The following is a 25780-nucleotide window of genomic DNA, read 5'->3' on the forward strand; positions in this document are numbered from 1 at the left end:
AAGGCGGCCAAATTAGGTGTTGGCTTTAGGGATGATCAGTGAGATACACCTGTTGGAGCGCGTGCTACGGATGGGTGTTGCCATCGTGACCAGTGAACTGAGATAAGGCGGAGCTTTACCTAGCATGGACTTGTAGATGACCTGGAGCCAGTGGGTCTGACGACGAATATGTAGCGAGGGCCAGCCGACTAGAGCATACAAGTCGCAGTGGTGGGTGGTATAAGGTGCTTTAGTGACAAAACGGATGGCACTGTGATAAACTACATCCAGTTTGCTGAGTAGAGTGTTGGAAGCAATTTTGTAGATGACATTGCCGAAGTCGAGGATCGGTAGGATAGTCAGTTTTACTAGGGTAAGTTTGGCGGCGTGAGTGAAGGAGGCTTTGTTGCGGAATAGAAAGCAGACTCTTGATTTGATTTTCGATTGGAGATGTTTGATATGAGTCTGGAAGGAGAGTTTACAGTCTAGCCAGACACCTAGGTACTTATAGATGTCCACATATTCAAGGTTGGAACCATCCAGGGTGGTGATGCTGGTCAGGTGTGCGGGTGCAGGCAGCGAACAGTTGAAAAGCATGCATTTGGTTTTACTAGCGTTTAAGAGCAGTTGGAGGCCACGGAAGGAGTGTTGTATGGCATTGAAGCTCGTTTGGAGGTTAGATAGCACAGTGTCCAAGGACGGGCCGGAAGTATATAGAATGGTGTCGTCTGCGTAGAAGTGGATCAGGGAATCACCCGCAGCAACAGCAACATAATTGATATATACAGAGAAAAGAGTCGGCCCGAGAATTGAACCCTGTGGCACCCCCATAGAGACTGCCAGAGGACCGGACAGCATGCCCTCCGATTTGACACACTGAACTCTGTCTGCAAAGTAATTGGTGAACCAGGCAAGGCAGTCATCCGAAAAACCGAGGCTACTGAGTCTGCTGATAAGAATATGGTGATTGACAGAGTCGAAAGCCTTGGCAAGGTCGATGAAGACGGCTGCACAGTACTGTCTTTTATCGATGGTGGTTATGATATCGTTTAGTACCTTGAGCGTGGCTGAGGTGCACCCGTGACCGGCTCGGAAACCAGATTGCACAGCGGAGAAGATACGGTGGGATTCGAGATGGTCAGTGACCTGTGTGTTGACTTGGCTTTCAAAGACCTTAGATAGGCAGGGCAGGATGGATATAGGTCTGTAACAGTTTGGGTCCAGGGTGTCTCCCCCTTTGAAGAGGGGGATGACTGCGGCAGCATTCCAATCCTTGGGGATCTCAGACGATATGAAAGAGAGGTTGAACAGGCTGGTAATAGGGGTTGCGACAATGGCGGCGGATAGTTTCAGAAATATAGGGTCCAGATTGTCAAGCCCAGCTGATTTGTACGGGTCCAGGTTTTGCAGCTCTTTCAGAACATCTGCTACCTGGATTTGGGTAAAGGAGAACCTGGAGAGGCTTGGGCGAGTAGCTGCGGGGGGGGCGGAGCTGTTGGCCGAGGTTGGAGTAGCCAGGCGGAAGGCATGGCCAGCCGTTGAGAAATGCTTGTTGAAGTTTTCGATAATCATGGATTTATCGGTGGTGACCGTGTTACCTAGCCTCAGTGCAGTGGGCAGCTGGGAGAAGGTGCTCTTGTTCTCCATGGACTTCACAGTGTCCCAGAACTTTTTGGAGTTGGAGCTACAGGATGCAAACTTCTGCCTGAAGAAGTTGGCCTTAGCTTTCCTGACTGCGTGTATTGGTTCCTGACTTCCCTGAACAGTTGCATATCGCGGGGACTATTCGATGCTATTGCAGTCCGCCACAGGATGTTTTTGTGCTGGTCGAGGGCAGTCAGGTCTGGAGTGAACCAAGGGCTGTATCTGTTCTTAGTTCTGCATTTTTTGAACAGAGCATGCTTATCTAATGGTGAGGAAGTTACTTTTAAAGAATGACCAGGCATCCTCAACTGACGGGATGAGGTCAATGTCCTTCCAGGATACCCGGGCCAGGTCGATTGGTTATAACTGCATTGTCGGAACTAGAAGCACAAGAATTTCGCTACACTCGCATTAACATCTGCTAACCATTTATATATAACAAATAAGATTTGATTTGAGTACCAGGCCATTAGGACCTGATGGAGGGACAATAGAGCCATAAGTACCAGACCATTAGGATCTGATGGAGGGACAATTGAGCACCAAGTACCAGACCATTAGGACCTGATGGAAGGACAGTAGAGCCCTGAGTACCAGGCCATATTAGGACCTGATGGAGGGACAATAAAGCCCTGAGTACCAGTCCATGACCCAGTCTGTAATACCTACATGTTTCAAGCATACCACCATATTCCCTGTGCCCAAGAACGCCAAGGTAACCTGTCTAAATAATTATCGCCCCGTGGCACTCACATCTGTAGCCATGAAATCAGATCCTCAAAAACATCTGCAGCTCCACTATTGAGTGAATCTTGACTGGCAACTGCTTGGCATCCAACCACAAGGCACTACAGAGGGTAGCGCGTACGGCCCAGTACATCACGTCACCGAGCTCCCTGCCACACATATAAAAAATACCCCTCCCTTTTCTTCCCAATTTTCATAGTATTCAATTATTAGTAGTTACTATCTTGTCTCATCGCTACAACTCCAGTACGGGCTCGGGAGAGACGAAGGTCGAAAGTCGTGCATCCTCCGAAACACAACCCAACCAAGCCGCACTGCTTCTTAACACAGCACGCATCCAACCCGGAAGCCAGCCGCACCAATGTGTCGGAGGGAACACCGTGCACCTTGCGACCTTGGTTAGCGTGCACTGCACCCAGCCCGCCACAGGAGTCGCTGGTGCCCGATGAGACAAGGATATCCCTACCGACCAAACCCTCCCTAACCCGGACGACGCTAGGCCAATTGTGTGTCGCCCCACGGACCTCCCAGTCGCGGCCGGCAGCCTGGGCGCAAACCCAGAGTCTCTGGTGGCACAGCTAGCGCTGAGATGCAGTGCCCTAGCACACTGCGCCACCTGGGAGCCTGCCACACATAGAGAAACACCCACAGTACACATACACACCAATATACAAATCTATCAATCTAAGCCAGTCAGCATGCAGCAAGCTTAAAGTGACAGTGCTACTCTCCAAACCCTCTCACAATTGCTACATTAATCAACCTCCAGTGTTAGTCCTTGGGGATCTCTCGCTCAGTCGTCCTACAGTTCACTATAGAAGCCCCCTCAGCCCTCACACACCGCTTGGCCCTCAGCAGTCTGGAGCACCACACAATGTCCTCTGACATCCCATCCAGAATGACATTGACACTAAGGGCCTTTACGCTCACTGTCTTAGAACTGACACAAGAGTCTGAAATGAGTACACCATGTAGGGAATAGTGTGCCATTTGGGCACTGTCTACCTGACCTCGTTCACGTTCACTGGGCTTCTAGTCACTCTTCTTCTCCCTCCTCTTTCTACCTTCTACAGTACTTCTCTCTTTAGACCTCATTCTTTCTATACTCTCTCTGTCTCTCCCCGTCTTGCACTCTACTCACTCTCCTCCCCTTAAAACTCTGAAGCTACAGCACACGTTGAAGTCCAGGGACCTCAGCGACACGTTGCAGTCCAGGGACCTCAGCGACACGTTGCAGTCCAGGGACCTCAGCGACACGTTGCAGTCCAGGGACCTCAGCGACACGTTGCAGTCCAGGGACCTCAGCGACACGTTGCAGTCCAGGGACCTCAGCGACACGTTGCAGTCCAGGGACCTCAGCGACACGTTGCAGTCCAGGGACCTCAGCGACACGTTGCAGTCCAGGGACCTCAGCGACACGTTGCAGTCCAGGGACCTCAGCGACACGTTGCAGTCCAGGGACCTCAGCGACACGTTGCAGTCCAGGGACCTCAGCGACACGTTGCAGTCCAGGGACCTCAGCGACACGTTGCAGTCCAGGGACCTCAGCGACACGTTGAAGTCCAGGGACCTCAGCGACACGTTGAAGTCCAGGGACCTCAGCGACACGTTGAAGTCCAGGGACCTCAGCGACACGTTGAAGTCCAGGGACCTCAGCGACACGTTGAAGTCCAGGGACCTCAGCGACACGTTGAAGTCCAGGGACCTCAGCGACACGTTGAAGTCCAGGGACCTCAGCGACACGTTGAAGTCCAGGGACCTCAGCGACACGTTGAAGTCCAGGGACCTCAGCGACACGTTGAAGTCCAGGGACCTCAGCGACACGTTGAAGTCCAGGGACCTCAGCGACACGTTGAAATCCAGGGACCTCAGCGACACGTTGAAATCCAGGGACCTCAGCGACACGTTGAAGTCCAGGGACCTCAGCGACACGTTGCAGTCCAGGGACCTCAGCGACACGTTGAAGTCCAGGGACCTCAGCGACACGTTGAAGTCCAGGGACCTCAGCGACACGTTGAAGTCCAGGGACCTCAGCGACACGTTGAAGTCCAGGGACCTCAGCGACACGTTGAAGTCCAGGGACCTCAGCGACACGTTGAAGTCCAGGGACCTCAGCGACACGTTGAAGTCCAGGGACCTCAGCGACACGTTGAAGTCCAGGGACCTCAGCGACACGTTGAAGTCCAGGGACCTCAGCGACACGTTGAAGTCCAGGGACCTCAGCGACACGTTGGTTATAAACAGCATAACACTCAAGATTGCAGAAATGTGAATGACCCCAAAGAAAGGTATAAACTCAAATAAAACTAAACTGACCGTCTGCTGAGGAGGCTATTGGAGGAGCGTAAGGAAAGAGAAGACAGGAGTGTCAAACCATTTCTCACCTATCAGGACAGGCATGATTCGCACGCACGCACGCACGCACGCACGCACGCACGCACGCACGCACGCACACACACGCCATTGGATGGCTGTCTAAAAGATCTCAGCCCAGTCTATAGAAGTGTTATGCCCAGCACTGGGAACTAACAGCATTGGTTGAGGGGCCTGTCAGGGGGAGACTGTACAGTACACTGAAAATCTACTGCCAGACACACAAGTCCTTCTTAAAATAATGCCTGTTGAGTGACTGTGCAAATGTGTTATAAGCAGTGTGAATTACAGCGTATCAAACATCTGTCAGCTGCTTTAAGAGGGCCTGAGTGCCATAGTGGAACCTGACTTCATAAAGACACTATCCTTGTGCTGGGTGAGAGAAAGAGAGCTGAGTGGTTAGTGAAGGAGTGAAACACCATGCACACCAACACCCTATACCTCCCTCTCATTGACATCTGTAATAACGGCAGGATTTGGCTGCACTCCGGCCCTCATAACCACCTGTGTGTGTGTGTTTGTTTGTGTGTGTGAAATGGCATAGGGGACGATTCAGTTCAATTGGCTGACACAACACAGTGCAAGCTCCGCCCACCACTGGAACCTCCAATAGAAGAGCCCGGATGCAGCGAGTCACAATGGCTTTGATCTCTGCTCCAGGAAAACCGTCCAGCTAACAGGAAGAGCATGAGCTCAATGTTACAGAAATATCAAAAGGTTTTCACAGTAAGGCATGATTCTGTTTTGATTCCATATCTCATGCCAAATAGTATAGTACTTTTTCCATATTGGGTTCATTATGACTAGACTGTAGTCTGAAAACAGCCCATTTCTGCCCTGGCCAATCCAGGAGGCAGAGAGAGAGGCAGAGAGAGAGAGAGACAGAGAGAGAGACAGAGAGAGAGACAGAGAGAGAGACAGAGAGAGAGAGAGAGAGAGAGAGAGAGAGAGAGAGAGAGAGAGAGAGAGAGAGAGAGAGAGAGAGAGAGAGAGAGAGAGACACTAGGCCCTCCATGGAATGAGTTTGACACCCGATAAACATGACAGCTCAAATGCATTTACATCAATTATTATTTATTGGCCTTTCATTTTGGTGATCTTCCAAAAACCAGCAAACAGAAACCCTATTGGACTGACTGGGTCTGCTGCAGTGACAAAGACTTTCTTGATTTTCCTGTCCGGGTTGGCGCCCCCCCTTAGGTTCGTGCCGTGGGGGCGATCTTCGTGGGCTATACTCGGCCTTGTCTCAGGATAGTAAGTTGGTGGTTGAACATATCCCTCTAGTGGTGTGGGGGCTGTGCTTTGGAAAAGTGGGTGGGGTTATAACCTGCCTGTTTGGCCCTCTCCGGGGGAATTGTGTCTCCCGACCCCTCTTGTCTCAGCCTCCAGTATTTATGCTGCAATATTTTGTGTCGGAGGGCTAGGGTCAGTCTGTTATATCTGGAGTATTTCTCCAATATTATCTGGTGTCCTGTGTGAATTTAAGTATGCTCTCTCTAATTATCTTTCTCTCAGAGGACCTGAGCCCTAGGACCATGCCTCAGGACTACTGGCCTGATGACTCCTTGCTGTCTACCACCCTTTTCCTCTGGCTGACAGCGCACGCACGCACACACACACACACACACACACACACACACACACACACACACACACACACACACACACACACACACACACACACACACACACACACACACACACACACACACACACACACACACACACACACACACACACACACACACACACACACACACACAAAGAAAGGCAATGCCACTGGGATGGAGAGAACCTAGATATAGATATGCTCACTCCAGTTGCGGTCAGTGCCCTTCAATTTTATTTTCTTCATGAGCATGGCCTTATTTCGATTACAGCATATTGAATGATTGCCATTCACATTCCATTCACCCAGTTCAATCTAACAGCGATAGGTTTAGGCTATTACATGATTCTCAAATTTTCCCTATACCCATCATGAGGTCGCTACAACCTAGCTTATGAATGAAAGTTTACAACGTAGGTAAACACAGGTCACTTTCATAGCAGCCACATTGTATTCCTTCTCACATCTACACGCTCTCCTCTTCTCACCTCTTCCCTTCACCAGTGGACTTCAATGCACAACACATCAACTATATGTGACCAGGTGAAAAAAACTTTCCAAACCATAACTGCTACACACAGCCTACATCGTTGTCACTATATTAGCTAAAGTAACGTCCTAGTCAACATAGCTAATAGAACTAATGCGTTAGTAAACCCACTACAATCACGCAGTTACAGTGTAGTTACAGTGTACAATCAGTAAGCAGTTACACCGACGGGTCCCTGTGGCAATAAATTTGTCAAATCAAAGCTTACCTTGACTTGGAAGAGTTCCAGTGTTGTAGAAAGAGGAGGAAGGGAAGCGCTACTAAGGTACACAATAGTACATTTTGGTAGATAGAAGGTGCTTTTGGTAAAAGGGGTGAATTGGTCGTCAAAAAGAAAGGAGGACCAAGGCACTCTTCATATAATTAATTAAAATGCCTTTATTTGTATGGCATGTTCAATAGAAACAAGGTTTTAAAAATCTGATGCGTTTCGGCTGCATGGCCTTCGTCAGGGAGTGCAAAGAAATAATACAATGTCCTCCTTTGACAATGTCCTCCTTTGACAATGTCCTCCTTTGACAATGTCCTCCTTTGACAATGTCCTCCTTTGACAATGTCCTCCTTTGACAATGTCCTCTTTCTTTTCAAAAGAGAACATTGTATAATTTCTTTGTAGTCCCTGACGAAGGCCATCCAGACGAAACGCGTCGGATTTTTAAAACCTTGTTTCTATTGAACATGCCATACAAAAAGGCGTTTTAATTAAGTATATGAAGAGTGCCTTGGTCCTCCTTTCTTTTTGAGTTCCAGTGTTGTGTTGGATAGTGATAGCCAGCTAGGCAACATAGCATCATTCTGTTTGAGTTGGCTAAACTAGCTAGCTGCATTTGCTAGCTAAGTAAGTGAAACGAAAAAAAATACAATTAAATTTGGTCTCTTGCTTCTCCTTCATTTTGGAAGAAATTAATTTGTTCAAAACTGCTTCTGTCTCAACTACTCTTCACATTTGATGCACTGCAGTGCTAGCTAGCTGTAGCTTATGCTTTCAGTATTAGATTCATTCTTTGATCCTTTGATTGGGTGGACAACATGTCAGTTCATGCTGCAAGAGCTCTGATAGGCTGGAGGACATCCTCCGGAAGTTGTCATAATTACTGTGTAAGTCTATGGAAAGGGTGAGAACCATGAGCCTCCTTGGTTTTGTATTGAAGTCAATGTACCCAGAGGAGGACAGAAGCTAGCTGTTGTCCAGCTACACCATGGTGCTACTCTACAGAGTGTCATTAAGGCTACTGTAGACCTTCCTTGCAAAATAATGTGTTTTAATCAATTATTTGGTGACATGATTATATTTAGTATAGTTTAATCTAAAAATATTAACTTTTAAATTGTTCTCCCTTCCTCCTCGGAGGCTCATGCATTATTTATAAATTAAATATGGAGTACCAGTGGTGGCCACTGGGTGGTAGCAGCACACAGCAGAGAGCCGGGGTCCAGACAAAGCAGAGCAGCCAGGCACAAATACGGGCTGTTTTGTCCTCCTCATCCCCACAGAGTAAACAGTGCTTTCTCAACGGGAGGAACAAGTGATGCTCCTGTCTACTGATCACATGGTATGTGGAGGAGGATTATGATGACACACACACAGATAAACGCACGCACACATCAAATCCCAGGCTCTTATGACCGAGACCTAAAGCAAGGGCATCTGATCGTGGTCGAACCATTAACCAGATGTGCATAAATCCTAAAGGAGCTGTGGGCTGTGGCCATAAACATAGGTCACATTAACCAATAGTGTAGACTTGGGCCTGGGTGATATGGTGACAAAGGTGATATCTACACAGTGTTGGAACACAGGTATGGAAGGCAGTTGTGGTATAAGTCTCTGTTTTCTTACCTGGCACTCTCAAATGTGGCAGATGAGGTCTTTCCTATGGCTCCAAACCCTACACCCACAGCCAGGCCCTCTGCAAGAGAACACACACAGCCATGGAGGTTAAAATATGTGTGTGTGTTTGTGTATGTGAGAGAGAGAGAGACAGCCAGAGAGACAGAGAGAGAGAGACAGAGAGAGCGACAGAGAGAGAGAGCGACAGAGAGAGCGACAGAGAGAGAGAGCGACAGAGAGAGAGGGAGAAAACGGTAGAAAGAGAGCAGTAGAGAGACAGATAGGTAGAGAGAGAGGGAGACAGAGAGAGACAGAGGGAGAAAACGGTAGAGAGAGAGAGACCGAGAGAGAGAGCGGGAGAAAACGGTAGAAAGAGAGCAGTAGAGAGACAGATAGGTAGAGAGAGAGAAAGACAGAGGGAGACAGAGAGAGACAGAGGGAGAAAATGGTAGAAAGAGAGCAGTAGAGACATAGATAGGTAGAGAGAGAGAAAGACAGAGAGCGACAGAGAGAGAGAGAGCGACAGAGACAGAGGGAGAAAACGGTAGAAAGAGAACAGTTGAAAGACATTAGGTAGAGAGAGAGCGACAGAGAGAGAGAAAACAGTAGAAAGAGAGCGGTAGAGAGACAGATAGGTAGAGAGAGAGAAAGACAGAGAGAGACAGAGGGAGAAAACGGTAGAAAGAGAGCGGTAGAGAGACATAAGATAGGTAGAGAGAGAGAAAGACAGAGGGAGACAGAGAGAGATGGAGAGGGAGATTGAAAGAGCATGGACAAGTGAGAATAGGTAGGGATCGGTTATAAAGAGCTGGTGAGTCAGAATTTACAGTCAGAGTTGTTTCGTGCTTGGCTCATCAACTAGAATGAATAAGAGTCCACATCTATATTGAGTATACTATTGAGAGTAAGAAGAGGAGGAAGGCAGAAAGAGAGAGACAGCTCTCTGTCTTCTCTGTCTACTGAAGGAAAGATGAGTAACACCCGCAGCAGGACAGACAGGATCCATGCCTCCAGGCTATTCACAATGAAGTGTGCTAAAATATAATAGATTTATCAATGAATGACTATGATTTCCTAGTCTATCAAATCTAATTCCCTCACTATGAGCGGCTGGGTGCGTGCTGGGTGTGCGATATCGTCTTGCACGAGCACCCACTCTCTCTCTCACTTACACTGGTGTGAGCATGAAAGCACGCACACACTTGTACCAGCAACCAACTCCCTCTAAATTGGACACAGCAGCTTCCAGCAGGGCATCTCTCTCCTTTTCCCTCTCCCCCCTTTCATATTTAACACTTGGATACAAATACAGCTGAAAAGGCCACAGGTTAGACTGACAGCCGTACACAAACACAGGTGATGATACTCCTAAAGGTCTGTGTGTGTGTGCGTGTGTAAGGCCTGGCTGAAAAACACACACAGAGCTCTATACTTCACTCCCTGCACTGACTGGTAGCCAACATCATCAGTGGCAAATGCCGTAGGCTCGCTCTCTCTCGCAGAAAAACATGAAGCCTGCAGGATTACTGTATTAATACCACCTATAGGTCCTAGTAGACTATAGTATTGTATATGGAATTAAGAATATATAATATATGGATGAGTAATTTCAGAGCGGCATAGACTAAGATACAGAAGAACAGAACACAGTATATACAAGTGAGATGAGAATGCAAAATATGTTTAAAAAAAAATAAAATAAAGTAAAGTGACCAGTGTTCCATTTATAAAAGTGGGCGGTTATTTCAAGTCTGTGTGTATAGGGCAGCAGCCTCTAATGTGCTAGGGGTGGCTATTTAACAGTCTGATGGCCTTGAGATAGAAGCTGCTTTTCAGTTTCTTGGTCCCAGCTTTGATGCACCTGTACTGACCTTGCCTTCTGGATGATTTGGGGTGAACAGGCAGTGGCTGGGCTCGTTGTTGTCCTTCATTATCTTTTTGGCCTTCCTGTGACATCTGGTGTTGTAGGTGTCCTAGAAGGCAGGTAGTTTGCCCTAGGTGATGTGTTGGGCAGACCGCACCACCCTCTGGAGAGCCCTGCGGTTTCAGGCGGTGCAGTAGTCATTCCAGGCAGTGATACAGCCCGAAAAGGATGCTCTCAATTGTGCATCTGTAAAAGTTAGTGAGAGTTCTCGGTGCCAAGCCACATTTCTTCAGCCTCCTGAAGTTGCACCTTCTTCACCACACTGTCTGTGTGGGTGGACCATTTCTGTTTGTCAGTGATGTGTACGCCGAGGAACTTGAAGCTTCCACCTTCTCCACTGCAGTCCTGTCGATGTGGATAGGGGCGTGCTCCCTCTGCTATCTCCTGAAGTCCACGATCATCTCCTTAGATTTGACAACATTGAGTGAGAGGTTATTTTCCAGGCACCACACTCCAAGACCCCACACCTCCTCCTGGTATCGTCATTTTCGGTCAAGCCTACCACTGTTGTATCGTCAGTTAACTTGCTTATAGAGTTGGAGGCGTGCTTTGCTACACAGTCATGGGTGAACAGGGAGTACAGGAGGGGGTTGAGCATGCACCCTTGTGTTGTTTCCTACCTGGACTGCGCATTGCTCCGAGGATGCAGCTGGGAATGCAGTCTGGACCAGCAGCTTTGCGAGGGTTAACACACTTAAATGTCTTACTCACGTCGGCCATGGAGAAGGAGAACTCACAGTCTTTGGTAGAGGGCCACGTCGGTGGCACTGCGTTATCCTCAAAGCAGCCATTAGCCCGTGGTACATTGGCAGTATACCACAAACCACCCTAGTTTCGGCAAATCTGACCAAGACCCATGTGGTCAGATTTGCTTAAGTATAGCATAGTTACAGTGTATTCAGACCCCTTGACATTTTCCACATTTTGTTACGTGTCGTGTCTTTGGCATCATTCAAGTGAAGACTTTATCAAATCAATTCTCTGTAATTATTATTATGCGATTAAACTAATCATGTGAATGTAATTAACTAGGAAGTTGGGGCACCAAGGAAAATCTTCAGATTACAAAGTTATACTTTTCCTAATATATCTCTTCAGATATATAAATATGTGATAAATTAGTCTTCTAATTAATCAATTATTCTTTACCTCACGTTAGTCTCATTCCAAATGTCGTAATTGGTTGGTTATCTGCACGAACCCAGCCTTTACTATGAATCATCCATACACCAATTGGCTTAATCATTTATTTACTAACTAACTAAATAATCACAGAAATGCATAAACAAACAGTAGATATGGTTACAAGGAAATTATAGGGGAGGTTCCCTAGTGGGCTAAGCTGATATGACGGCTTGGTGGACAAAGGAAAGAGGGTGTGGACTGAGAAGGGCAGGAAAGATAAAAGGAATCCCTACACAGCTGATAATTATATTAATTGAAATGCTAATCCTTTGCACATGAACACTCACTCATTCGGAACAAATTGCAATCAATAAATATTTTCGCTCAGTGTGTCGTCTTTGGCTCTGTTGGAATCGTCCGTCTTTCGGTTGGAAAGTTCATCCACGCATCACTCTCTCTGCTTCCTTGAAGTCTTTCGTGGTTAGAATGGATACTTCAGAGTACCATTCAGAAATCTTCTTATAGAATAGATGTTTCGGCAGTTGTCGGTCTTCGCATCCAATGGTACATCATTTCTAGCTGCAGACTAGTAGTTAGTATCTAAGATTTGCATTTATTCTGTAGGGATCGATAGTCTCAACCATTTCCAACCGTGTAGCCAAATGCTCCATGTGGTTTGGTTAGGAATTCAACAACCATTACAACCTTAGCTTATACTGAGGTTTTTGTGGTCTCTACTCAAACCTTTGCCCCCTCGATGATCGAGGAGGCATGGTCTGAAGAGGATTTCTTCAGATGGGTTTTTTAATCCTAACAGTAGAAAAGGGCTGTCCCATGAGCCAGGTCATGTCGGTGCTCATGGTAAACGGGCCAACGACTGAGTTAAACTTTAAAGGGAATACAATTCTCTCACATTAACAGTTTAAAATCACATTACATAATTTCGCAAATAGTTTCATCTTTACTCATTAATTTTATACAATAACTAGACGCAAACCTCATAACCCAGGCTCCTGTATAAACAGAGTTATGGTAATGTGGCTGTATTGTCTTTCATGAGGTCACAACATGAAACAAAATGGACTGGGTCGTAGCTGGCTTCTCCACCGACCGTTTACACATTCTCCAAAACATGGATATTGTTCAGTTCTCAAGTTCTGTGATGTAGAAGAAGTTCCTTTGTTCTACTGTGAAACTCTCTCTCTATACTGCCTGGCCAGGAAGAGAGAGTCTCTTGAGATAACAGAAAGACCTGAGATAACAGAACCTGGGTGTAGGAGGGAGAGAGAGAGGGATGGTACTCGCTATACCCAAAGAGGGCCACGTCATGACCTATGTTACAGCCTAATTCTAAAATGGATTAAATGTTTTTTTCCCCCCACTCATCAATCTACACACAATACCCCATAATGACAAAACAAAAACAGGTTTTTAGACATTTTGCAAATTTATTACAAATAAAAAACTGAAATATCACATTTATGTCAGTATTCAGACCCTTTACTCAGTACTTTGTTGAAGCACCTTTGGCAGTGATTACAGCCTCAAATCCACTTGGGTATGACGCCTACAAGCGTGGCGCACCTGTTTTGGGGAGTTTATCCCATTCTTCTCTGCAGATCCTATTAAGCTCTGTCAGGTTGGATGGGGAGCGTCGTTGTTCGATCAGGTTCAAGACCGGGTTCTGGCTGGGCCACTGGTCCCAAAGCAACTCTTTGTCTCTGTGCTTAGGGTTGTTGTCCTGTTGGAAGGTGAACCTTCGCCCATGTCTGAGATCCTGAGTGCTCTGGAGCAGGTTTCAATCTTGGTTTCATCTGACCAGAGAAACTTGTTTCTCATGGTCTTTGAGTCATTAGGTGCCTTTTGACAAACTCTAAGCAGGCTGTCATGTGCCTTTTACAGAGGAGTGGCTTACATCTGGCCACTCTACCATAAAGGCCTGATTGGTGGAGTGCTGCACAGATGGTTGTCCTTCTGGAAGGTTCTCCCATCTCCACAGAGGAACTCTGGAGCTCTGTCAGAGTGACCTTCGGGTTCTTGTTCACCTGCCTGACCAAGCTTGGTCCTTCTCCCCTGATTGCTCATTTTGGCCGGGCAGTCAGCTCTAGAAAGTCTTGATGGTTCCAAACATCTTCCATTTAAGAATGATGGAGGCCACCGTGTTCTTGGGGACCTTCAATGCTGCATACATTTTTTGGTACCCTTCCCCAGATGTGTACCTCGACACAATCCTGTGTCAGAGCTCTACTAACAATTCCTTCGACCTCATGGTTTGGTTTTTGCGCTGACATGCACTGTCAACTGTGGGACTTTATATAGACAGGTGTGTGCCTTTTCAAATCATGTCCAATCAATTTAATTTACCACAGGTGGACTCCAATAAAGTAGTACAAACAAAGTGATTTCAATTTGTTATTTTTAACAATTTTTCAAAAAAGTATAGAAACCTGTTTTGCACGTTGTCTTTATGGGTTATTGTGTGTAGATTGATGAGGGGGAAAAACAATTTAATCAATTTAGAATAAGGCTGTAACGTAACAAAATGTGGAAGAAGTCAAGGGGTCTGAATACTTTCCGAATGCAGTGTATATACAGATGAAAAACATTCCAAGCTTCACTGAAATACCTCATGTTCCATTGAGGGGCTTCATTCCAATCAGTGCTTTCATGTCAAGTCAAGAGCCATCTCACCCCATCATCCCATTGCCTGATTTACTAACGAGCTCTTTAACCATTGGTAATTTGCGTTTTGTTTTTGGTTGGGGCAGGTGATGAATATTCCCTCAGAATTCCCTCAGATTGAAATACATACGATATTCAGATAAGGCCATTACGGATGCATAACAGATCCATTTCAGTGGGAGGACCCCACTCTCCATCAGTTTCAATCGGCTGCTCTGGTATGGGCTTGTTGGAGCTGGAGGAGCCATTAAAAACTCAGGCAGGGGGAGTAATACCTTCATTTGTCACCATATGAGACATTAGATGGGGTGCTGCCTGGGGGGAGGATCAGTCTCTAGCGTTACAGTGGCACAGAAAAGGCGGTGAGTTTGATGGGGCGGAGGGGGTTGGTCTTTCCCATGTGGGAACCATATTTCAGTAATCAGCTTTCTACAGCAGTGTTAATAAAGTACATGCCTCGAGGACCGCTGGGGCGATCAGGGATAGATTTAGACCAAAAATATAAAGAATTGTATACTATTCCAAGACATATGCCAAGCTTTTTGAGAAGATGTACAGTATCAGTCAAAAGTTTGGACACACCTACTCATTCAAGGGTTTTTGTAGAATAATAGTGAAGACATCAAAACAATGAAATAACACATATGGAATCATGTAGTAACCAAAAAAGTGTAGATTCTTCAAAGTAGCCACCATTGCCTTGATAACAGCTTTGCACACTGTCAACCACCTTCATGAGGAATGCTTTTACAACTATCTTGAATGAATTCCCACTTATGCTGAGCACTTGTTGGCTGCTTTTTCCTTCATTCCTTCGCTTTTCCTCCAACTCATCCCAAACCATCTCATTTGGCTTGAGGTCGGGTGATTGCGGAGGCCAGGTCATCTGATGCCGCACTCCATCACTCTCAAATTTGGACTCATCAGACCAAAAGGACCAATTTCCACCGGTCTAATGTCCATTGCTCGTATTTTTTGACCCAAGCAAGGCTCTTCTTATTATTGGTGTTCTTTATTAGTGGTTTCTTTGCAGCAATTCGGCCACAAAGGCCTGATTCACACAGTCTCCTCTGAACAGTTGATGTTGAGATGTGACTGTTACTTGAACTCTGTGAAGCATTTATTTGGGCTGCAATCTGAGGTGCAGTTAAATCTAATGAACTTATCCTCTGCAACAGAGGTAACTCTGGGTCTTCCTTTCCTGTGGCGGCCCTCATGAGAGCCAGTTTCACTATAGCGCTCAATGGTTTTTGGGACTGCACTTGAAGAAACGGATTGACTGACCTTCATGTCTTAAAGTAATGATGTACTTACTTATCTTTACTTATTTGAGCTGTCCTTGCCATAATATAGACTTGGTCTTTTACCAAATAGGGCCATCTTCTATATACCACCCATACCTTGTCACAACTAAACTGATTGGCTCAAACACATTAACATGAAAAGAAATTCCACAAATTAACAAGGCACACCTGTTAATTGAAATGCATTCCAGGTGACTAACTCATGAAGCAAGTTGAGAGAATGCCAAGAGTGTGCAAAGCTGTCATCAAGGCAAAGGATGGCGACTTTGAAGAGTCTAAAATATAAAATATTTGTATATTTGTTTAACCCTTTTTTGGTAACTACTTGATTCCATGTGTTATTTCACGGTTTTGATGTCTTCACGATTATTCTACAATGTAGAAAATCATTTTTTTAAACGTTTAAAAAAAACTTGAATGTATGTGTGTCCAAACTTTTTTGACTGGTACTGTAAGTTTGTTGACTCACTAGCAACATTTAACAACAGCGAGTTGGGTGTAGGTGAGCGCCTGGCATTGCTATTACCATGTTGACAAGGCGAGTGGAGAGACTCTTCAGACTCTTGTGCCATTCAGCGACTGACTGAACAGCCTTGTGCTTGGGGGAAGTAACCACCTTAACATTTGATGTGTCATACATGACAGCAAAATAGAGGGTTTGTGGATCTAATTCCATTATGGATGGTCTACTCCTGGGAAAGGTGCAAAGTTCAACTTGACTTAAGTCCCATGGTTGATAGAACTATTAGTAAGAGAGTGGGACTTTACAATATATCAACGTGCTCCGAGCAGTGGCCACTTTGCTAATACGGCTAATCTGCTAATCTTGTGATACTCTAAATGCATTAAATACCGCCAGGTAAGTGTGTGAGAGTCACTGTGGAAGCGACGTTTAATAGCATCCAGTCAATCATCGTTATCATTTTTGTAATTTATTACAATCCCCATTCACAGAAATGTTGGTGTCCCATTCTCTTCGAAAAGCCTTCACACTCCTGTCATAGCGCTGTCTCTAGGCTATCATAAAAATGTCACGCTGTCACCATAAAGTGTCAGAAACTGCCATAAAGCTGTCATACGGCCGTAATTATTCTGTTATAGCACCGTCTTCTTGCCTCTACATAATAAGTGTTGACAAGGTCAGAATGACTACAGAAATAGCACAAACTCATCTAATTGCCAGGTAAGAGTTTGGTCTGTGTGCTAGAGAAGGCTTGCCTAACGACTCATCCTGATTTTCATTCTGCTGCTCTATCGATCGCTAGACACATTGTCTGAAACTGCCATCCTCGAAATCGGTGAGAGGCATTGTACAAAACAAATTCATTAGCGATTGGATTGTCTCCAACCAATCAGATTATCATGGTTGGATAACGTCATCATGTAGACTGGCTCAGGCCCAACCCAGCTGTTTCTGGGACCAATCAGAGCGGTCGGAATGTGTTCACATTCTACAAGATGTCCGGAAAGAAACACTAGTGGGCGTGGTGTTTTGGCCCGGTGGATGGGTATTCAGGTTAAGAAAAGACTGGAGTTGGCAAAGAAGTGTGAAGCGAAGCGAACATCTCTAATTAGCTAGAGAGTTGGAGAGAAGCCGGCAAACAGACATGTGCATCTTCAAAGCGGTAGAGAAAAATAGCCCGTAATAGGCAATATGCCATTCTAGGCATGTTAAAAGGGCTGAGGTAGCCGCAAAAAGATGTATATAGCTTAAGTGCCCTAATGCATCAGCTATGAGGGGATACAGAAATAAACCATTCTGGAAATGAATTATAATGGTTTCCTATCAGCTCTCATCACTCCAATCCCTCATCACTCCAGACTTCTTTTCTAGGGAGGGGTGGGATTACCATTCCTAGTATGCAGACGCACAGACACACAGACACACAGACACACAGACACACAGACACACAGACACACAGACAACAAAAACACTTCCATGTACAGTAAATAATTTCGCTCTCGGCTTCCTGTGTTCTCTCTCTGTGTTCAAAGTTTACTGTATTTAGTTGATGTTGAAATTGAAGTTTGCTGGTTTTCGCTCAAGCCCTGTCAAAACGGCTGTGTATGTGTACGCTCATGCACAGGCACGTGCACACACACAGTCAGCATGGAAAACAGAGGTGTAGAGGAATATGGGAGAGAATACTTCGTAAAAGACAAATGCTCTAAAACTGTATATAAATGTGCCTCTTTCAGTGTAAGTTAGAGTAAACATGAGGACATGGCTTGGAGACAAAGGGAAGTGGACACGATACTAGGATTGGGCGGTATACCGTATATACCGTATACCGGGGTATTTGGAAATAGCCACATGATGGTTTTTCAATACCGTTGAAACAATTTCTTTGAGGTTTCTCAATACATTTGAATATTTGCAGTCAACTTGTGCAATGCTTTATGAGATAAAGCAGATTGCGTTCTTCATTTCACCGGTCACATTATGAAGCTTACCGTAGTTCACCAGAACAGTTGAGCCAGTCACGTGTGTTTGTTTGTTAATGGCACAACGGGAGAAAGCGGGAGCGGGTGAGTCCAGCTGTCTATTGACAGGGGTCGCGTTTTATATTGAAAGTCAAGTGTTGCACATTAGTGCAACGAATTCGGCAGAAAATTGCTTCATTTTCATCAGATGACAAAAGTACAACGCTATTTGCCTGGCAGCCACACAAGTAAATGAGCTTACAATGAAAAAGCAAGGTTTTTTTTGCAAGACCATCATCATATGGCCATCATATTTCTAATGTTTAGGCCTATCATAGAAAGAATATAGCCAGCTACATTTCCTACTGTTTTGCTTCAAGTTAATCTTGCACTATAATGTAAAAAAAAAATAGGCTGGCTACACTGAGAAAAGTACCAGGGAAAAAGTAGCTACACATCAGTCAGAGCGCTGTCTGCTGAATGCCCAATCATGAATTCTTATCTGAGTGGAGAAGTAAAACTGAAGCACAAATTTAGTCTGATGCCGAGCAGAAATTAAGAAGCATTTTAGATCTGCGTTTACTCAATGCAGCAAGATATCGTTTTTTTCCTGAGTGAAAGAAATGCAGAATTACGAGTTAACACGACCCCTAGTTTAACTTGCTATCTAAGTAAGTGGCTGAGGTAACCTTTCGGCCATGTTTGAGACGTCAAAGCCCTTCGGATGACTTATTTGTACAGCTGCCACTGCCATCTTGATTTCCTTGCATTTTTTATCCTCTCCATTCTTGGCCCGTATTCTCCTCCCCATCTTCTCTGAGCAAGCAGGCCCGTTGCCCTAGCGACTCCACACAGACACAGCATGTAGACATACTGCTGGAGAGCCAGTACTGCAGGTATCTAAACTTTGTTCATTTGCACAATGTATCTCGTTCACATTTGCTTGTTAAAGTCCAAACTCCTACCTATATATGAATACAGTTATGAGCTTTATTACTTGTCTTTGCAATTCATTTACTTTTGTTTGCGCTCGTTAGCAAATTTAGCTAGCAGCCGCCATGGAATTCATTATTCATTATTAATTCATTATGCTAATTTTGTTAGCATTATGGTAATAGAGGCCCAATGGGCTTTTTTCACGTTTTTGGCACCCCCTTGTGTACTAAGCCTGATATACCATAAATCCCGGGGTGAGAGAAAGACGGAATGACGATATAAACATCTGGATACTGCCCAATACCACACTATACACTTCAGAGGTTGAGCTAAATCCCCAAAGCTCTCGTAAACATGACTACAGATTAAGCCGTACAGCGAGACTTCAAAGAAAAGGCCGTAGGCTGGGCGATAGTGAATCTACAGGACCAGAACGAGCTCATTTGGAGTCTGGGCTCATCCTCTCGCTATCGGTCTTTACCTCCCCTCTGCTCGCTCTCTCACTCCCTTTGATGGGATGTACTGACACAGAACCTATTCATTTGGCTCATAATATTTTGTTAGGCTAGAATGCTCATTGTGAGTGTTATGTTGGAGGAGAGGGGGGAGTGTGTGTATGCGTGTGTATGGGTTGGGGGTTGTGTGCATGCATGCATGCGAGCGTGATCCGTATTCACCACCGCTATTCTTCAGCTGTCAATCACATAGCCAACTCTGTCACACTCCTTGTTGGTTCTGCCAGAGTAAAGGCTTGGTAGCTCTCTGCGCACACACAAACCTCTCAGGGGAGGGACAGCTAGCAGCATAGCTTGGTGGGCTCAATGTGGGAAAGTTTAACAGGGGACTGGTGAAGCCTTCTCATAGTCAGTCACCAAGCCATTCTTCTATAACTAATATGCCTCAGAAGGGTTCTGTTCATGTCAGTCCAGTTCACACCAGCAGTCCAGACCAGCAGTCCAGACCAGCCGGGATGGGGAAACACTATACCAACGCAATGAACAGCCAGCCGTCTGGTCTGTCTGTCTAGTAAATGGTGTTGGATCAGAGACTGGGAAAATGTGATCAATCAACAGCTCACAGCTGACACGTACGGGAGCGCTCACATGCATCATTTTACACGCTGAGGATTAGCGTGATGGCATTAGCATGTGTACAAACAAACTACTGGTCCCCAAGTCCTCTCTCTCTGAGCCATCGCATTGCCTCACTGATCATCAGAGACCTCATATTTGCATGTACAGGACAAGCTAGTTAGGCCTCTATTTACCAATGTGAGCTGTGGAAACACATTTAACAGCTTGAAGGCGTATACTCCAACAAAATCAAAACTGAATGGACACATTGTAGCCTGAATGCTAGGCAGGTAGCCTAGCGGTTAAGATCGCTGGACCAGTAACCGAAAGGTTTTTGTTTGAATCCCTGACATGACTAGGTTCACAATCTGCCAATGTGTCCTTGAGCAAGGCACTTAATGCTAAGTCTCTCTGGATAAGTGAGTCTGCTAAAGGACTAAAATGTAAATGTATGATAACATTGTGATATACCAGGTTCACAATATGTAATGATATGCCTGTATCTGCACTGTAATTGTCACTACGGGTGTTGTTTCAAATGAATGCATTTCACCAGCTCTGATATCCGGTCACCCCTATAAAACTATACTGAATTATACTGACGCCTTGTAACATGTCCTTGTCATGAAAACATGAAAATATACTAGGTTAATGATGTGTCTGTATAGTCAATAGTGTATTGTCGCTACGTGTGCTGTGATTCCGATGACTGTATTTCACCAGACATATTCATATGGATCAGCGTTCATCTGCACTTCCTGGAAAAGACCTTGGGGTGTAATTCCCCCTACGTACAGACCTAGGATCAGCTTCCTCTCCCCGAATCCTAACCTTCACCACAACCGGTTAAATCTTAAAAAACTGACCCAAGATCAGTGTGTAGGGGCAACTTCACCCTACACGCCACTAAAATGCAAGCACATCCATTCACGCCGAGTCAGGTTCGACTGCCGGTGAACACAGGAATCAATGAAACTTCTCACTCTTTGGACAGTTTTTTCCCTCATCCATATTTCATTAACACGTGGACATGATATTGACGTGTTACCATTCCAAATATACAGTACCTGGGCTTTAGCTCTTTTTGTGTGTGTCTAGGACACACGTATCATTTCAAGCCCCCAAAAAACATATTTCATATGATAATATCCCTAAATGTATAGTTTCCCTGTTCTCCCAATCAAGGATTGGCACCCAGTTCAGCCTTAGATATAGATATATCTCACTCCTGTATGGCTCAGTTGGTAGAGCACGGCACTTGTAACGCCAGGGGTTTGATTCCCACGGGGGACCAGTACAAACAAATACGAAAATGGCTGCCTCACCACTGTAATTGGCTCTGGATAAGAGCATCTGCTAAATGAAAAAAAAAAAAAAAAAAAAATACATATATATTCCTCCTCAAATATTGAACAATGACTCCAACAAGGAAATCAATCCATCTTTCCATTCGTACATTCTCCCACAGCGGGAATTATTCATAGAGCCCGCATGGGCAGTCCCCCACAACTCACGTGCACACAAACATGCACAGCCCCTATTACGGGGATGCTCCTGCCTCCAAAGCCTGTCAAATCTAAACACATGCGCTGAATACAACAGGCGTAGTAGACCTTACCGTGAAAAGCTTACTAACAAGCCCTTAATTAACAATGCAGTTCAAGAAAAATAGTCACACTCATGGCCTCTGAAATGACCTCTTTGAAATCACTGCTGCAGCTCCCTCTGAGGCGTAGCTTCAGCAATATGGTGAAAATGTCACAAAGGCAATCTGTCACCTGTATTTCTGAAACCTAACAACCTAACCTATCCGATTCAGATGAACATGAATAACCTAGGGAAATATGATAGGGGCTAGGAGCTAGTGGCAGGGGTTGGTTTGGGACTGAGCATTACAGACTGGGCTGTGGTGGGTTCTTCTTCTCACCTGGGATGTTGTGGATGGTGATCGCCACGATCAGCAGGATGATGCGCCTCCATCTGCTTCCAGTTTGCCCTGCCCCTTCCTGTTGCCGGCTGCCCACTTCCTGTCCCTCGGAATCTGAGGAACCAGCGTCGACGTGGGGGCCTTTCCTCCTCTGGTACACGTCTCCTCCGTTCTCAATCTTGTCTGTAAGAAAGACAAGACACAACATTTGGACAACATTGCTACAACATACAGTTCTTGCCAATTAAGCAATCTTTCAGATTCATATACAATTAAGCACAATTAGAAGACGATTACGCAACGGTAAACTTTTTTCAGAAAATTGGGCTCTATGAAAATTCCAAGTGAGACAAAGGTCTGATGAGAAGCTGACATAAAAACGGTTACAATTAATGGAAAGTCTAACTAACGTAAACTCACCCCATTCGGTACATATGTGCGCAACCGCGACATTCAAACGAGGCTGACATCAAAATATGGGATGTGAACTAGGTTTCTATTCAAGCGTTGATTGACATGGTAATGGCTCTACAGTATTGGAGAAAAGTTGAGGAAAGCTGTACGTTACATCGTGACGCGTCATGGCGTAACGTGCAGCATGCATAAAGCAACTAATTCTGTCTTACAGCCTCTCTCCACCAGGTGTAGCACTTCTCTCACCATTGAAAAAACAAGAAAGGGACAGGGTAAGGGGGGATACCTTGTCATTTTTTTTGCTGATTCAAATTCGACACAGACCTTCAAATAGGTATATAATGACACATGATGTAAACTCTTTATAATGTTTAATTTACATTTTAGAGGAGATAAGTTGGACAGATCGAGTGAAAAAAGCTGTTTCCCCACACGACATCTCTCCTTCTCACTATTACACAATAGGTTTGGCTTCCCCACCCGCCATTTTTAAAAAGACCCGACGGAGCTCATTGCCTTCTTGAATCATGCAGAGATGGGCATTATGAAGGGTCTTGTCTTTGATATTGTTGGAAAGGGGAGAAATTGTGCTTTACAATGCTATTGATATTACAGTTGATCTGGAAGTACTACGTTTTTTGGGCGCTAAAATAGGGTCAAATGTACGGAGCAGCGCGATGTACAAAAGTGAGTTAGTTCACCTTAATTTACAAACGAGTTACATGCCAATATTCCCTCATTTCAATCCCATATGAATATATTGACAGAATAACACATGACATCAATGGAAATAGACAACAACAAGTGGATGCAATTGTTTACTCTTAATACCACCTGTTAACTCGGTTTGACCTGGGCCTCTTTGGGTCCATTGATTGACTGGCTGATCGGTAGATGGCTGCATTAAATGTGTTGATACTACAGAGACAATAGTCTATTCTAATCCAAACACACTCCCACAGTACAGATATATTGTAGATTAGGGGGGATTGAGCCAGTGGTGTAAAGTAACTAAGTAAAAATACTTTGAAGTACAACTTAAATATTTTCTGAGTTATCTGTATTTTACTACTTATATTTATTTTACACTGCAGTCGTGACCAAAAGTTTTGAGAATGACACAAATATTAATTTCCACAAAGTTTACTGCTTCAGTGTCTTTAAATATTTTTGTCAGATGTTACTATGGAACACTGAAGTAATTATTATTATTATTATTATTTATTATCATATATTATTAAGTATAAGTACATGCATTTCCTAAGTGTCAAAGGCTTTTATTGACAATTACATGAAGTTGATGCAAAGAGTCAATATTTGCAGTGTTGACCCTTCTTTTTCAAGACCTCTGCAATCCGCCCTGGCATGTTGTCAAGTAACTTCTGGGCCACATCCTGACTGATGGCAGCCCATTCTTGCATAATCAATGCTTGGAGTTTGTCAGAATTTGTGGGTTTTTGTTTGTCCACCCGCCTCTTGAGGATTGACCACAAGTTCTCAATGGGATTTAGGTCTGGGGAGTTTCCTGGCCGTGGACCCAAAATATCAATGTTTTGTTCCCTGGGCCACTTAGTTATTACTTTTGCCTTATGGCAAGGTGCTCCATCATGCAGGAAAAGGAATTGTTCGTCACCAAATTGTTCCTGGATGGTTGGGAGAACATGCTCTCAGAGGATGTGTTGGTACCATTATTTATTCATGGCTGTGTTCTTAGGCAAAATTGTGAGTGAGCCCACTCCTTTGGTTGAAGAGCAACCCCACACATGAATGGTCTCAGGATGCTTTACTGTTGGCATGATACAGGACTGATGGTAGCGCTCACCTTGTCTTCTCCGGACAAGCTTTTTTCCAGATGCCCCAAACAATCAGAAAGGGGATTCATCAGAGAAAATGACTTTACCCCAGTCCTCAGCAGTCCAATCCCTGTACCCTTTGCAGAATATCAGTCTGTCCCTGATGTTTTTCCTGGAGAGAAGTGGCTTCTTTGCTGCCCTTCTTGACACCAGGCCATCCTCCAAAAGTCTTCACCTCACTGTGCGTGCAGATGCACTCACACCTGCCTGCTGCCATTCCTGAGCAAGCTCTGTACTGGTGTTGCCCCGATCCCACAGCTGAATCAACTTTAGGAGACGGTCCTAGCGCTTGCTGGACTTTCTTGGGCACCCTGAAGCCTTCTTCACAACAATTGAACCGCTCTCCTTGAAGTTCTTCATGATCCGATAAATGGTCAACACTCACACCTGGGTTAACAAGAGAATCGCTGACATGATGTCAGCTGGTCCTTTTGTGGCAGGGCTGAAATGCAGTGGAAATGTTTTTTTTGAGATTCAGTACATTTGCATGGCAAAGAAGGACTTTGCAATGAATTGCAATTCATCTGATCACTCTTCATAACATTGCTATCATACAAACTGAGGCAGTAGACTTTGTGAAAATTAATATTTGTGTCATTCTCAAGACTTTTGGCCACGACTGTACATTCCTAAAGAAAATATTGACTTTTTATTCTAATACAGACAGAAATTGTCCAATTCACGCACCTATCAATATAACGCGTTTTCATCCCTACTGCCCTATCTGGGGGACTCACTAAACACAAATACTGTCTTTTTAAAATGATATCGGAATGTTGGAGTGTGCCCCTGACTGACAGTAAATAAAAAATAAACATTCATCCCATCTGATTTTTTAAATATAAGATACTCCAGTTGTTCTTTGTACTTTTACTCAAGTATAACACTTGAGTACATTTTACTCAAGTATAACACTTGAGTACTTTTTACTTGGCAGGTAGTCTAGTGGTTAGAGCATGGGGCCAGTAACCGAAAGCTGACAAGGTAAAAATGTGTCATTCTGCCCCTGAACAAGACAGTTAACCCACCTGTTCCCCGTTAGGCCGTCATTGTAAATAAGAATTTGTTCTTAAAACTGACTTGCCTAGTTAAATAAAACATAAATAAAAAATTCCACCAATGCACTTTAGTACAATTAAAACCAGATACTTTTAGACTTTACCCAAGTAGTATTTTACTGGGTGACTTGAGTCATTTTCTTTTACGGTATCTTTACTTTTACTGAAGTATGACAACAGAGTACTTTTTCCACCACTGATCGGACCTAAAAATGTATTTTTATTGTCTAATAGCCACCACCAATCCCTCTTTCCCCTATCCCCCCCCCCTCCAACACTAATAAAGTCTCCAGAGCAGTGAGCCAGACGAGCAGAAGGCAATATGGC

The 25780-nt window shown here is 44.8% G+C and overlaps 1 protein-coding gene across 2 annotated transcripts in view; it reads right to left on the reverse strand.

The window, feature by feature from the left end:
• The window catches only part of LOC124048212 (zinc transporter ZIP11-like), a 150557-nt gene that overhangs the window by 14601 nt on the left and 110176 nt on the right, over positions 1 to 25780 (reverse strand). For both annotated transcript variants that reach the window (XM_046368762.1, XM_046368761.1), the window contains exons 6-7: positions 22129 to 22311; positions 8743 to 8812 (exon numbers count right to left, since the gene is read on the reverse strand). In XM_046368762.1, coding sequence (XP_046224718.1) covers positions 8743 to 8812; positions 22129 to 22311 — 253 coding nt within the window. The remainder of the gene's footprint in view (positions 1 to 8742; positions 8813 to 22128; positions 22312 to 25780) is intronic.

This window comes from Oncorhynchus gorbuscha, linkage group LG11, assembly GCF_021184085.1.
Source record: "Oncorhynchus gorbuscha isolate QuinsamMale2020 ecotype Even-year linkage group LG11, OgorEven_v1.0, whole genome shotgun sequence".
Lineage (NCBI taxonomy): Eukaryota > Metazoa > Chordata > Actinopteri > Salmoniformes > Salmonidae > Oncorhynchus > Oncorhynchus gorbuscha.